The 14,637-nt window shown below is 44.0% G+C and overlaps 1 protein-coding gene across 2 annotated transcripts in view; it reads right to left on the reverse strand.

The window, feature by feature from the left end:
- LOC118368481 (kinesin-like protein KIF13B) overlaps positions 1 to 14,637 on the reverse strand; it is an 84,504-nt gene that overhangs the window by 37,441 nt on the left and 32,426 nt on the right. For both annotated transcript variants that reach the window (XM_035752616.2, XM_052496992.1), the window contains exons 4-9: positions 7,816 to 7,828; positions 7,422 to 7,482; positions 6,830 to 6,922; positions 6,341 to 6,521; positions 5,574 to 5,661; positions 4,717 to 4,851 (exon numbers count right to left, since the gene is read on the reverse strand). In XM_035752616.2, the coding sequence (XP_035608509.2) occupies positions 4,717 to 4,851; positions 5,574 to 5,661; positions 6,341 to 6,521; positions 6,830 to 6,922; positions 7,422 to 7,482; positions 7,816 to 7,828 (571 nt within the window). The remainder of the gene's footprint in view (positions 1 to 4,716; positions 4,852 to 5,573; positions 5,662 to 6,340; positions 6,522 to 6,829; positions 6,923 to 7,421; positions 7,483 to 7,815; positions 7,829 to 14,637) is intronic.

Genomic DNA, 14,637 nt, shown 5'->3' on the forward strand with positions numbered 1-14,637 from the left:
CGTTTCGTTGTATCATTCATCAGGAAGTACTCGTGGCTAAACTCAAAGACTGACTTACAGAATGTGATGCAGCAGGTCGTGCGCTTGGTGAACATTATTATTATTAGGGCACTGAATCACCGGCAATTCCGCAAGTTGCTGGAGGAATACCAGACAGAATACAGCGACCTGATATTTCACAATGAGGTGAGATGGCTGTCTCGTGGCAGCTTTGGAAAGATTCCTCTCTCCTCCCTCAAATCTGTGAATTTGTTGCAAGCAAGGGGAGAGTGGACCCAGAGCTGGATGATCCACAGTGGATATTAAGGCTGTTTTAACAGACATCACCTGCCACCTCAACACAGTTTATCTCCAGTTCCAAGGGAAAGATTCAACTCTGGGCAAAATGCTGCGTGTGGTCAAAGCATTTCAAAATAAAATCACCACACTGTTCATACCTGACAGTTAGTTCATTTCCCAAAACTCAGCGCAGTCACAACATCCAACCCAGACATAGTGCAACATCTTAGCTATGAGGCATTTGTGTGTTGGAAGAGTTGGAGTTTGAGGATATCATGGAGTACAAGGAGTTTTTTCAACTTCATTGAGAACCCCTTTCATGTGCCAGTGTCATCTCTGACCCCAGTCATCACAGCCCTCTGTCCTGACCGTGCTGGAATAGAGAGTGAGATAGTGTCATCTATGACCCCAGTCATCACAGCCCTCTGTCCTGACCGTGCTGGAATAGAGAGTGAGATAGTGTCATCTCTGACCCCAGTCATCACAGCCCTCTGTCCTGACCGTGCTGGAATAGAGTGAGATAGGGTCATCTCTGACCCCAGTCTTCACAGCCCTCTGTCCTGACCGTGCTGGAATAGAGAGTGAGATAGTGTCATCTCTGACCCCAGTCATCACAGCCCTCTGTCCTGACCGTGCTGGAATAGAAAGTGAGATAGTGTCATCACAGCCCTCTGTCCTGACCGTGCTGGAATAGAGAGTGAAATAGTGTCATCTCTGACCCCAGTCATCACAGCCCTCTGTCCTGACCGTGCTGGAATAGAGAGTGAGATAGTGTCATCTTTGACCCCAGTCATCACAGCCCTCTGTCCTGACCGTGCTGGAATAGAGTGAGATAGTGTCATCTTTGACCCCAGTCATCACAGCCCTCTGTCCTGACCGTGCTGGAATAGAGAGTGAGATAGTGTCATCTCTGACCCCAGTCATCACAGCCCTCTGTCCTGACCGTGCTGGAATAGAGTGAGATAGTGTTATCTTTGACCCCAGTCATCACAGCCCTCTGTCCTGACCGTGCTGGAATAGAGAGTGAGATAGTGTCATCTCTGACCCCAGTCATCACAGCCCTCTGTCCTGACCGTGCTGGAATAGAGAGTGAGATAGTGTCATCTCTGACCCCAGTCATCACAGCCCTCTGTCCTGACCGTGCTGGAATAGAGAGTGAGATAGTGGAGCTGCAGGCAAATGACACATTCATTGTAAGGTGAACTAAGATCAGGTGTTACCCATTTCTGGAACGTTGTGTCAGACACAGTGTCCACTTCTGAAGCAATGTGTGCAAAAGGTGACATTTTTTTGTCAGCACTTATTCCTGTGAAGCAACATTTTCAACAATGAACATTGTGAAACAAAAACAGAGAGACTGACACACATGGATTGCCTCACAAGGATAGCAACAGACTATACATTTAGAATTCAGTCAAGGAGCAGAAGAAATTTTCGCTCATCCAACTACTGCGGTAACCCTTAATATGGGTCTTATGCATGTGATGCAGCCTATTTTATGTGTGTGTATGTATATATTTGTGATGTGCTGTATCATCAGTTGCATGTGCTCTATTGCTCTCAATTGATAATATTGGAAGAAAAAGTACAAATTAAAGACGTGCGGCCCTCAATGGTTGTCTCAACCTAAAGTTGCCCACTTACAAAACATTGTGAGTAACACTGAAGTAGAGTGAGAGGATGAGAGAATTTTAGATAACAAAAGCATTACAGCAGTCGCAGTGTGTCCACTGCAGCGTGGCGCTGCGCCACGACAAAACAAATCTGGAACATTTCAAAATGCTAAAACAGTCCACATTTACTTTCCCTCTGCAAACAAAACGAGTAACTAATAGAAAAATCAAAACAACCCCATAGTAGAATAGTTTATACATTTACCTAGTCGATTTGTTGTTGTGCGTTCGATGCGGGAGAAATATTCCTCACAAGGCGCATTCAAGCTGCGAGTGCCATAGGGAGGGAACATGCATTCTGACAAGTGGTCAATGCACAACCATTCATAACGCAATTGCAGGGGAAACAGCAGTTGTAATTGTTTTTTTTAAAAAGGGGGGGTCCCAGCTTTATTGATTTATTTGTCAACTCCTAAATATGTGTGAACTGCACCATTTAAAACCCAGAGTTTTAAGCAGCAGCATGGTGAAGCACCTTATCGCATAGGGAAAAGTGAGGCTGGATGGTACACGGGTCAATTGTGGAGTAACTTGGGATAAAACACCACCCTCAAGCTTTTTTTTTTTTAGTGTCTTAAGAAATTGCGATTAGCCAGATTACAATTTTAGTTGAGCAAGAGTAGTGGTAACCAGGGAAAGTGTTGTGGGAAAATGTGTGACATGAAGTGGTTTCGGTGAGAAGTACAGACAAAACTACCTTAACAGGTAGGCCTACATTATACTCACTGTGTTTGTCATTTCTTGGGGACATAAAATGCATCAATATGCATAACTAGTTAAAAGATCACATTTGGGATCTAGCTAATGATTAGCACATTAGGGTAAATGCAAATAGGCAACCCCATGCTTCAGCCTATTTATAGATACTATGCTGCATCAGTTGGGCTACAGGTGATAATGCTAATAGCATACCCAATAATATGGACCAGGGGTGTAAAACCCATTCCATGGAGGGCTTAGTGTCTGCCGGTTTTTGGTTGTTCCGTTCAATTACGACAACCAGGTGAGGGGAGTTATTTACTAATTAGTGAGGGAGGAGAGAAAATCCGCAGACACTTGACCTTCCGTGGAATGAGGTTGACACATGATATAGACCAGTGCTGCCCAACCCTCTTCCTGGAGATCTACCATCCTGTGGGTTCAGGCCAACCCTAATTTAACACCTGATAGATAACTAGTTTCTCCCATTAGTCTCTAGATCCTCTCAAACTCTGTCAGGTTGGATGGGGAGTGTCGCTGCACAGCTATTTTCAGGTCTCTCCAGAGATGTTTGATTGGGGTCAAGTCCGGGCTCAAGCTGGGCCACTTAAGGACATTCAGAGACTTGTCCCGAAGCTATATCTGCGTTATCTTGGCTGTGTGCTTAGCGTCGTTGTCCTGTTAGAAGGTGAACCTTCACCCCCAGTCTGAGGTCCTGAGTGCTCTGGAGCAGGTTTTCATCAAGGATCTCTCTGTACATTGCTCTGTTCATCTTTCCCTCGATCCTGACTAGTCTCACAGTCCCTGCCACTGAAAAACATCCCCACAGCATGATGCTGCCACCACCATGCTTCACAGTAGGAATGGTATTAGCAAGGTGATGAGCCGTGCCTGGTTTCCTCCAGACGTGATGCTTGGCATTCAGGCCAAAGAGTTCAATCTTGGTTTCATCAGATCAGAGAATCTTGTTTCTCATGGTCAGAGTCCTTTAGGTGCCTTTTGGCAAACTCCAAGCGGGCTTTAATGTGCCTTTTACTGAGGAGTGGCTTTCGTCTGGCCACTCTCTAATAAAAGGCCTGATTGGTGGAGTGCTGCAAAGATATGAGAACCTTCCAGAAGGACAACCATCTCCACAGATGAACTCTGGAGCTCTGTCAGAGTGACCCCCGGGTTCTTGGTCACCTCCCTGACCGAGGCCCTTCTCTGCCGATTGCTCAGTTTGGCCAGCGCTAGGAAGAGTCTTGGTGGTTCCAAACGTCTTCCATTTATGAGTGATGGAGGCCACAGTGTTCTCTGGGACCTTCAATGGTGCAGACATTTTCTGGTTCCCTTCCCTAGATCTGTGCCTTGACACAATCCTGTCTCTGAGCTCTATGGACAATTCCTTCGACCTCATGGCTTGGTTTTTGCTCTGACATGCACTGTCAACTGTGGGACCTCATATAGACAGCTGTGTGCCTTCCCAAATCATGTCCATTCAATTGAATTTTCCACAGGTGGACTCCAATCAAGTTGAAGAAACATCTCATGGATTGACCTGCGCTCAATTTCGAGTCTCATAGCAAAGGGTCTGAATACTTATGTAAATAAGGTATCAGTTTTTTTATATATATATATATATACATTTTTATATGTGTAAAAACATATATTTGTCATTATGGGGTTGTGTGTAGATTGAGGAAAATGTTTAATTTAATCAACATTAGAATAAGGCTGTAACGTAACAAAATGTGGAAAAAGTCAAGGGGTCTGAATACTTTTCGAATGCACTGTAACCAATAACCAATATGTTATTGGACTCTTTTCTGGAGGTGGAAATTATATCTTAGCGTCATTTTATTTTCAGCAATTTTGGAGTAGAATGTCCTTTTAAAAAGTCATAAGAACTTTACTTCCCAGTCTTTCTACATAAAAATTATCTTGGGGGGGGGGGGTTAACCTCCAAAACAAAGGAGGGGGGAACCCCCCCCTTAACCCTCAGATGGGTTGTTTGTGTCTCAGTGTCCATGTGTGTTTCCATGTTTGTGTGTGTGTGTGTCTGTTCCTGTGTGTCAGCATGGCTTACCCCAGACTGCAGGTCTTTGAGTGTGTGTGTGAGGATGATGTTGAAGACTGCGTGAGATCTGCTGCTCTCCTCGTTCATGTTGGTGGCGGCCACCGTACGAGACTTATTCCCCTCTGACATCAGAGACTCGATGTCCTAGGAGAGATCGGAGAGGGATGGATAGAGGGAGGAAGAAGAGGAGGGGGGTATCGGAGAGGATGGAAGGACAGTGAGAGATGTAGAGAGAGAGAGAGACAGAGAGAGAGAGACAGAGAGAGAGAGACAGAGATGTAGAGAGACAGAGAGAGAGATGAGAGAGAGAGAAGACAAACGGGGGACGAAAGAAGGCAGGAGAGAAAGGAAGAATGGAGAACAGAGATAGGAAGGGAGATGCTATAAATAAATCATTAGTAAACAAATAAATACTTCTATATTGTTTCCAGAGAAACCATCCCTCTTGGGCAGGGCAGCATGACACATTTACAAAAGCTGAAGAACAGCCGTGCATCCAGGTACTTTTTTTGCAGGTGCTCGAGTTTTCAGTGAACTTCACACACTGCTGTTCATGCTCCCAAGTGATTCTATCATTACGTTTCGACCATTAGGTCTTCATCAGACATCCTGACCTAATAAAATCCCCTGGGAGCATGAACGCCCCAGCATGGTACACTACCACTGATGTGAGAACAGCTAGCAAACCTCTCAGCTGACACACCCCTCTACTCTCCAACCCAGACCATAAATATCTCATGGAGATACCATATCATCGTATCAATTCTGTCGCTTATGAATATTGAATAAAGCTTGTATCATCTGTAGCATGGTCATATCAGTAGTCAGTCTACTAGTGGTGGTACAGCAGTGGTATTGTGGTGTACCTTGTAGCTGGCCACAGCCAGACGAGACAGGCCGTCCACATACGGCCCCAACACCTTGTGTTCCCTCACTCTCAGAGCCTGTCTGCTCCTGGGGGGTGACAGATATGAATGTGGTTTACTATGGAAGAAATCCACAGTCATCATGCTTCCATGCTCTTATCTAAAAAATAATATAAATAAATGAATGCATTTATACAATTCTATCATTTTTCATTTGTAAATTAATTTTAAAAGTATTCATTTATTTGTAAATAAATTAATGTATCGCTCGCTATACACTCTCCTACATTCTGTGTAAAAGCAACAGTTCTCCAAATAGAATCAGCAATAGCCAGATCAATACAAGTGGTATATCATTAGGCCAAGTTCTAGCATCTGTATAATGTGGCAGACTGACTCCATATGGCCGTCAGATGTCGGACCTCCCACTCCTGTGGCACGTAGCTCTGCTATTCTATTGATTGTTTTAGCAGGGGTCAGAGGTGACGGGGTCATAACCTTTGGGGTCAAGCGTGAGCCATAGAAACTGTGAGCAGACAAACAGGTGCAAATGTGTGCAAAACCATTGGGGCCCTGCCCCGAAGCATGTTTGGAAACATACTAGATAGGCAAAAGCTACCAGTATGTCATGGAACAATTGAGTTATTAGTGACTACATCAAGGGAGGGAGCGTGTTTAAATTATTTTAAAATGGGGCCACAGACAAACTGTAGTATATTCAAACAATTAACTAAAACAAGAGGTCATGTGGAGGTTAAAGGTCGTACCCTTTGGGGTCAAGGAGGTCGCGGACCTTCTCGTTGTATATCTCCATGTAGGAGACCTCTATGGTGAAGCCTTCCCCCTCCCTCTGCTCCAGCAGGGTCCGGTCAAACAGAGAACTGCACAGCCGCGGGATCAGACCTGGAGAGTCCACCGAACCCATCATTGTGTACGACTTCCCCGAACCTGGAGGGACACACACATACAGCCAATGGGCGAGCACGGATGTGAGGAGACAGCCAATGGGAGAGCATAGTAGGGAGGTGACAGATGAACACCTAAGGATCTGTTACATGCTAATCAGAACAGCCAATAGTATATGTCATAGGGAAAAACTCAATTGCATTTCCTTGATTCCTTGTCTCCTCCTTACCCATTGGATGAGATGGTGACCTTCTGACCTCATCCAATGGGTTTGGAGAAGGAGGCGCGGAGAGAGGCCGCAAGTTATAAAGGAAACGCAATTCAGATTCTCCCATAATGTAATAACATACCCGTCTGTCCATAGGCGAAGATGCAGGCATTGTAGCCCTGGAAAGCGTTGTGCAAAAGACTCTCCCCAAGGCACTGGAACACCACGTCCTGACCTGGAGACAACCACCAGGCAACGTTACAACACCACACATTATTATACAATATAAAACAGTACAAAAATACTTCATTGATCCCTTTAGGGGTGCTTTAGAAAATGATATGGAGCACACAGACAATTACAAAATAAGCTACAAGCTATGCATGTTCATTTAAAATAGGACCTTCAGACCGTAGCCATGAACAGTGTGAGAAACAATCACCTACAGATTCATCCAAGCGAGTAAACGACAGAGAATTCAGGTGGGATCCTAATTCCTTAGTCACCGTAGAGACAAATGTTTGAAAAAATACCTAAAAACCACCTGAACAGACCTATCCCATTGAGCAAAAGACGTTGAAAAGACTGTTTCAATGTCTTTTCAACCAAAAATACACTGTTTCAATGTCCTTTCAACATCTTGTGCTCACAGGGACACCTCTAGATACACGAGGTGGAGGAAGAAGAGGGAAGGGAAGTGAGGAGGGGCTAACGTGAGGAAAATGAAAACTGACCCGCAAACTTGTCCTTTTCCGACTCGTCCATGGACCAGAAACAGTAGTCGTAGGCAAAGGTCTGAGGGACAAGACATAGAATGAAAAAAAAAACAGTTTAGAACTGATTTAAAACAGGCAAAACATATTGGAATGATCAGTTAAAATGGCATTGTTACAGTGTCATTTCAACCAGTTTTGCCCGTTGGGTGTTTCTTGTTGAGCACTGGCAATGATAAACATGGCATACAAATGAACCGTGTGTGTACATGTCAACATAAAAGTACAATGATTGCTTTATAAAATGCATGAATACAGCGTAGCTAGAATGTAAACACAGAGACATTAACAGCATTGCCAACCAAACATAAACACAATCAATAGTAATAGCAGCCAGTCACAGTACTGGACTTACCTTGGTCTGATTCCTGATGAAGTTCACATGAGGTCACAGAATGGCCACATGGGTAGAGTTAGAGAAAGAAAGAAAGAAAGAAAGAAAGAAAGAAAGAAAGAAAGAAAGAAAGAAAGAAAAAAACATTTAGACTAAAGCATCATGTCTCAGACACCATGTAAACAAACACCAGGAATTACTGGACCCGTATTCTCAAAGAGTCTGAGTAGGAGTGCTGATCAGGTCCTCCATGTCCATATAATATTATTAATTATGATCCAAACAGAAAACCTGATCCTATATCAGCACTCCTACTCTGAGGTACTTTGTGGACACTGGCCCTGATGTACTGTAGTGCACCCCGAGACAGCCAATCACACACTAACAGGATTTTCTGAGACAGGTCTAAAAACGAATTCTTCTGGCACTGCGTTAAGGGTACACACAGTTTGGTGAGGGCTTTGAGATTATTCTCCGTCAATAACCCTGCTCATTTTAAGAGGCCCACTTGTGATCTTAAGAAGCATAGTTTGAGTATAATGACGTGTATTCAGATTACATCCTACTATCAGTGATGTGATCATCACTAGATAAGTCAAGAAAAGAAAGACTGCTGGTCTATCTCAATGATGAGCTACAGATAATGGAGGATACAGTAGTTAGTATTCATATTAGCGTTGTTTTGCTATTTGTCTGAGACAGGATGCATGGGTAATAAAGCTAACATGAACCTATTCACAGGAATGCACGCTAGCTTCCACTCTTCCTGCTCTCCTCTCCCCTTCTCTCAGTCTCTCTCTCTCTCTCTCTCTCTCTCTCTCTCTCTCTCTCTCTCTCTCTCTCTCTCTCTCTCTCTCTCTCTCTCTCTCTCTCTCTCTCTCTCTCTCTCTCTCTCCTCTCTCCTCCTCTCCCTCCTCTCCTCTCCCTCCCTCCCTCTCCCTCTCTCTCTCTAAAATGTTCAACCCTGTGGCTGCCGAGTTGATAAACCCTTGTTTATGACAATGTTTCATTACTGTTTCCAACCCCATAGGCTATATCATGGGGGGGGTGGGGGGTGTCCTGGCTCCCGGCTCCCGGCTCCCGGCTCCCGGCCCCCTGTGCGAACAACACTGAGAGAGAGTGAGAGAGGGAGGGTCTATAGGACACAAAGCCCCGCTCTTGATCCATGTCATCAGTTGGACTTTGTTCAGTGGACCTGAACACAAACAGAGAGAACATCACTCAATGGCAGAGGAGAGGATGGAGGAGGGAGAGATGGAGGGAAAGGGGGAGAGAGAGAATCGGAGATTCACATAATGACAAGAGAGGGAGAGTCGAGCCGAGCAGCAGGGTAAATATGCATTTAAGGACTCCCTTATCTGCCCTGTGGCTGAGCAGAAGCTTTACACAGCACTGAATGAACACAATGACCTATATAAACATTACACTCCAACACACAGGCCGTGGGAGAAAGACAAGGAGACACTCAGTTTCTACACTGCATTCACAAAATGATGTTACTCTCTAACACAAACACACGGGCTCCTCTCAGAGAGCATGCATGACACACGTATTTGCACACACACTTTTTCAGACATTTTGTGTGTCCTTTGAAATGCCCACACACTGGTTGTCCATTAGTAAATTAGTGTAATAATAGATTACACAGCAACAGTACACACACAGTTCATATCTGAAAACAAATCGCCATGTGCGAGAGCACACATCATGACATGGAGTCACACACACACACACACACACACACACACACACACACACACACACACACACACACACACACACACACACACACACACACACACACACACACACACACACACACACACACACACACACACACACACACACGAGAGACCCACTGGAGCATATGCAGCAATGTTAGTGACAACAGAGGAGAGCTGGCTGGCACAAAGACAGAGAGAGAGATAGGAATAAATATGGCCGCAGGCTGTTCCAGTAACCTGGGGCTGGGCTTGTCGTAAGGGATCAGCTCAACTGTATAACAAGCAGCGCCACAGGCAGAGAGTGCATGTGTGTGTAGGTGTGTGTGTGAGCGTCACATCTCCAGAAACTGCAGGGAGGATTAGAGACCCCTGGGGTACTAGTTAACATGTCAGCGGGTTGGGCCTCCATCTCACAGGCCCAGGAGTAGACCGTGCTGGGTGGTGGACATGGACCTCCAGGATGGGACCAGGATAGCCAATCATGCTTTAGTGACTGGGCCAGCATAGCCAAATCAGGCTTCAGGGACTTGACCAGCATAGCCAATCAGAGTTTAGGATCAAGACCAGTGCATCTATCGGAAGCTATGCTGACTAGGGATGTGACAAATAGACAATTTATGTTAATGTTGAATTTTCCATTCAAACTATAAGAAAAATTCATACAATTCCATGTGAATTTACAATGCAGCTGAGCTGCTGCAAGCAATGGTGTGGGTCTCAAGGTTGCTCCCTTTCATATAGTTAAGCATTGCACCTGTACTACCATCACTGTACCTCAATTCTACCTCGTAAAGTTTGCATTTCCTTCTCATTTAACCTGTTAAGTCGACCCTCTACCTTTTCGAACATTCTGTTAAAAATCGCGCAACATTTCAGCGCCCTGCTACTCAGGCCAGGAATATAGTATATGCATATGATTAGTATGTGTGGATAGAAAACACTCAGACGTTTATAAAACTGGTTAAATCACGGCTGTGACTATAACAGAACGTGCGTTTCATCGAAAAGTGCAGGAAAATCTGATCACTGAAAATGGAAATAAATATCCATGTGCGACTTCAAGGAATTGTTCAAAGTGAACCGAATTAAATGAGGCCGAGGTTGCAGTATCTACAGCTTCCACACGCTGTCTAGAGTCTTGTCATTTGATTCAGCTTTGATTCTTGGTCTAACCGAATCAAGGGAATCGATTCCCTCCGGTCTCCGACCGGATGTTTTGGTCGAGCTCTCTCCAAGACATTTTTTCGAGACGGACACCTATAGAATTGACATCGCCTCCTGATGAATTTTATCGCTTATTAACGTGTACTAATACCTAGAGTTGCATTACAAAAGTATTTCGAAGTGTTTTGTGAAAGTTTATCGTCGACTTTTTGAATTTTAAAAAATGACGTTACGTTATGAAACGCTATTTTTTTTCCGTTTATCACACAGTCTTCATAGATCGATATCTAGGCTATATATGGACCGATTTAATCGGAAAAAAGACCCAATAGTGATTATGGGACATCTAGGAGTGCCAACAAAGAAGATGGTCAAAGGTAATGAATGTTTTATATTTTATTTGTGCGGTTTGTGTAGCGACGACTATGCTAATTATTTTGTTTACGTCCCCTGCGGGTCTTTTGGGGTGTTACATGCTATCAGATAATAGCTTCTCATGCTTTCGCCGAAAAGCATTTTTAAAATCTGACTTGTTGCCTGGATTCACAACGAGTGTAGCTTTAATTCAATACCCTGCATGTGTATTTTAATGAACGTTTGAGTTTTAACTAATACTATTAGCATTTAGCGTAGCGCATTTGCATTTCCAGAGCTCTAGATGGGACGCCTGCGTGCCAGGTAGGAGCAAGAGGTTAACTCATTTAACTTTCGCTGACATTTGTCCAACTGTTAACGACAATGTAATGGAGAGTCGACTCCAAAATAATTGATTCCTCGCACGTCGACTTCCAGGCACGACTCCAATTTTTGGAACGGAGGAGACTGTTCTCTTGAGTACGGCAACTAATCAAACATCTTTCATAGCGAGCTTGCGAGGGACAGAGAGAGGGGGGAGGGACACAGTATAGGCAGTTCGAGCACCAGGCAGACATAGTCAGAACCATGCTCTAGGCCTAGTTGCAAAGTCTTGCAACTTCGGTAAAGCAGTAAAGGCTTCTTCCAAAATCAAGTTTTGATTGGTAACAGCAAGAATCCCCTCCTGGCTCAAGCACCTTGCTGTATAATAAACTCAGCAAAAAGAGACACGTCCATTTTTCAGGACCCTGTCTTTCAAAGATAATTCGTAAAAATCCAAATAACTTCACAGATCTTCATTGTAAAGGGTTTAAACACTGTTTCCCATGCTTGTTGAACGAACCATAAACAATTAATGAACATGCACCGGTGGAACGGTCATTAAGACACTAACAGATTACAGACGGTAGGAAATTAAGGTCACAGTTAATTTAACTTAGGACACTATAAAGAGGCAATTCTACTGACTCTGAAAAACACCAAAAGAAAGATGCCCAGGGTCCCTGCTCATCTGCGTGAACATGCCTTAAGCATGCTGCAAGGAGGCATGAGGACTGCAGATGTGGCCAGGGCAATAAATTGCAATGTCCGTACTGTGAGACGCCTAAGACAGCGCCACAGGAAGACAAGACGGACAGCTGATCGTCCTCGCAGTGGCAGACCACGTGTAACAACACCTGCACAGGATTGGTACATCCGAACATCACACATGCGGGACAGGTACAGGATGGCAACAACAACTGCCCGAGTTTCACCAGAAACACACAATCCCTCCATCAGTGCTCAGACTGTCCGCAATAGGCTGAGAGAGGCGGGACTTAGTGCTTGTAGGCCTGTTGTAAAGGCAGGTCCTCACCAGACATCACTGGCAACAACGTCGCCTATGGGCACAAACCCACTGTCACTGGACCAAACAGGACTGGCAAAAAGTGCTCTTCACTGACAAGTCGCGGTTTTGTCTCACCAGGGATGATGGTCTGATTCGCGTTTATCGACGAAGGAATGAGCGTTACACCGAGCTTGTTGTCATTGCATGGCAATCTCAGCGCTGCACGGTACAGGTAGACATCCTCCTCCCTCATGTTGTACCCTTCCTGCAGGCTCATCCTGACATGACCCTCCAGCATGACAATGCCACCAGCCATACTGCTCGTTCTGTGCGTGATTTCCTGCAAGACAGGAATGTCAGTGTTCTGCCATGGCCAGCGAAGAGCCCGGATCTCAATCCCATTGAGCACATCTGGGACCTGTTGGATCGGAGGGTGAGGGCTAGGGCCATTCCCCCCAGAAATGTCCGGGAACTTACAGGTGCCTTGGTGGAAGAGTGGGGTAACATCTCACAGCAAGAACTGGCAAATCTGGTGCAGTCCATGAGGAGGAGATGTACTGCAGTACTTAACTTCTTGCGTCGAGCCATCCCGGATCCGGTATCGTGACTGCAGCCTCAAGCTCATTACCATAACGCAACGTTAACTATTCATGAAAATCGCAAATTAAATGAAATTAATCTATTTGCTCTCAAGCTTAGCCTTTTGTTAACAACACTGTCATCTCAGATTTTCAAAAATATGCTTCTCTACCATAGCAAACTAGCATTTAGCGTTAGCATTTAGCATTAGCATTAGCAGGCCACATTTTCACAAAAACCAGCAAAAACATTCAATAAATCATTTACCTTTGAAGAACTTCGGATGTTTTCAATGAGGAGACTCTCAGTTTGATAGCAAATGTTCAGTTTTTCCTGAATTTTTTTTTGTGCAGGAGAAATCGGTCCGTTTGGTGCGTCACGTTTGGCTACCAAAAAAAAACGAAAATTCAGTTATCTAAACGCCGAACGTTTTTCCAAATTAACATTTACATACATTAAATTAAATTAATTAAATAATTAACTCCATAATATTGACTGAAACATGGCAAACATTGTTTAGAACCAATCCTCAAGGTGTTTTTCACATATCTCTTCAATGATGTATCGTTCCTGGAAGTATGAGTCTCCTTCTGTAACGCAAGGTACAATGGTTGCCACTGGGAATTACGCACCGATTTAGAAAAGGACACCGGACGGCCCCCTGGCAAATGTAGTCTCTTATGGCCAATCTTCCAATGATATGCCTACAAATACGCCACAATGTTGCAGACCTCTTGGATGAACGGCAGAGCGCATAAGCTCGTTCACAGCATATTCACAGCCATATAAGGAGACGTTAGTAAACACAGCGTCAAAAATCCTGTTCATTTCTTGTTTGAAGTTTCATCTTGGTTTCGCCTGTAGCATTAGTTCTGGGGCACTCACAGATAATATCTTTGCAGTTTTGAAGATTAAGTTTCATACAGGAAATGCCCCAGATTCTGAAGGCGCTGTGTTCCAATGTCTCCTTATATGGCTGTGAATGCGCCAGGAATGAGCCTGCGCTTTCTGTCTATTCCCTGAGGTGTCTGCAGCATTGTGACGTGTTTGTAGGCATATCATTGGAAGATTGACCATAAGAGACTACATTTACCTGGTGTCCCGCCCGGTGTCCTGTGTGCGTAATCTGTAGGTCCATGCGCGTTCCATTTCTTCAGAAGAGAAAGTAAAAATCCATCGTGGCAGTTATCGTCGATAGATATGTGAAAAACACCTTGAGGATTGATTCTAAACATCGGTTTGCCATGTTTCTGTCAATATTATGGAGTTAATTTGGAAAAAAGTTAGCGTTTTAATTACTTATTATTATATTTTTTTTCCTTACCCAAACGCGATGAACAAAACGGAGCGATTAGTCGACACAAATAATATTTTTTGTAAAAACGGAAAATTTGCTATCTAACAGTCTCCTCATTGAAAACATCTAAAGTTCTTCAAAGGTAAATGATTTTATTCAAATGCTTTTATGGTTTTTGTGGAAAATGTTGCATGCTGAATGCTAACGCTAAATGGTACGTTAGCCATCAATACTGTTACACAAATGCTTGTTTTGCAATGGTTGAGAAGCATATTTTGAAAATCTGAGATGACAGTGTTGTTAACAAAAGGCTAAGCTTGAGAGCAAATAGATTAATTTCATTTAATTTGCGATTTTCATGAATAGTGACAAATTGAAAACCCTAGTCATTGGCG

The sequence above is a fragment of the Oncorhynchus keta genome, chromosome 35 (assembly GCF_023373465.1).
Source record: "Oncorhynchus keta strain PuntledgeMale-10-30-2019 chromosome 35, Oket_V2, whole genome shotgun sequence".
NCBI lineage: Eukaryota > Metazoa > Chordata > Actinopteri > Salmoniformes > Salmonidae > Oncorhynchus > Oncorhynchus keta.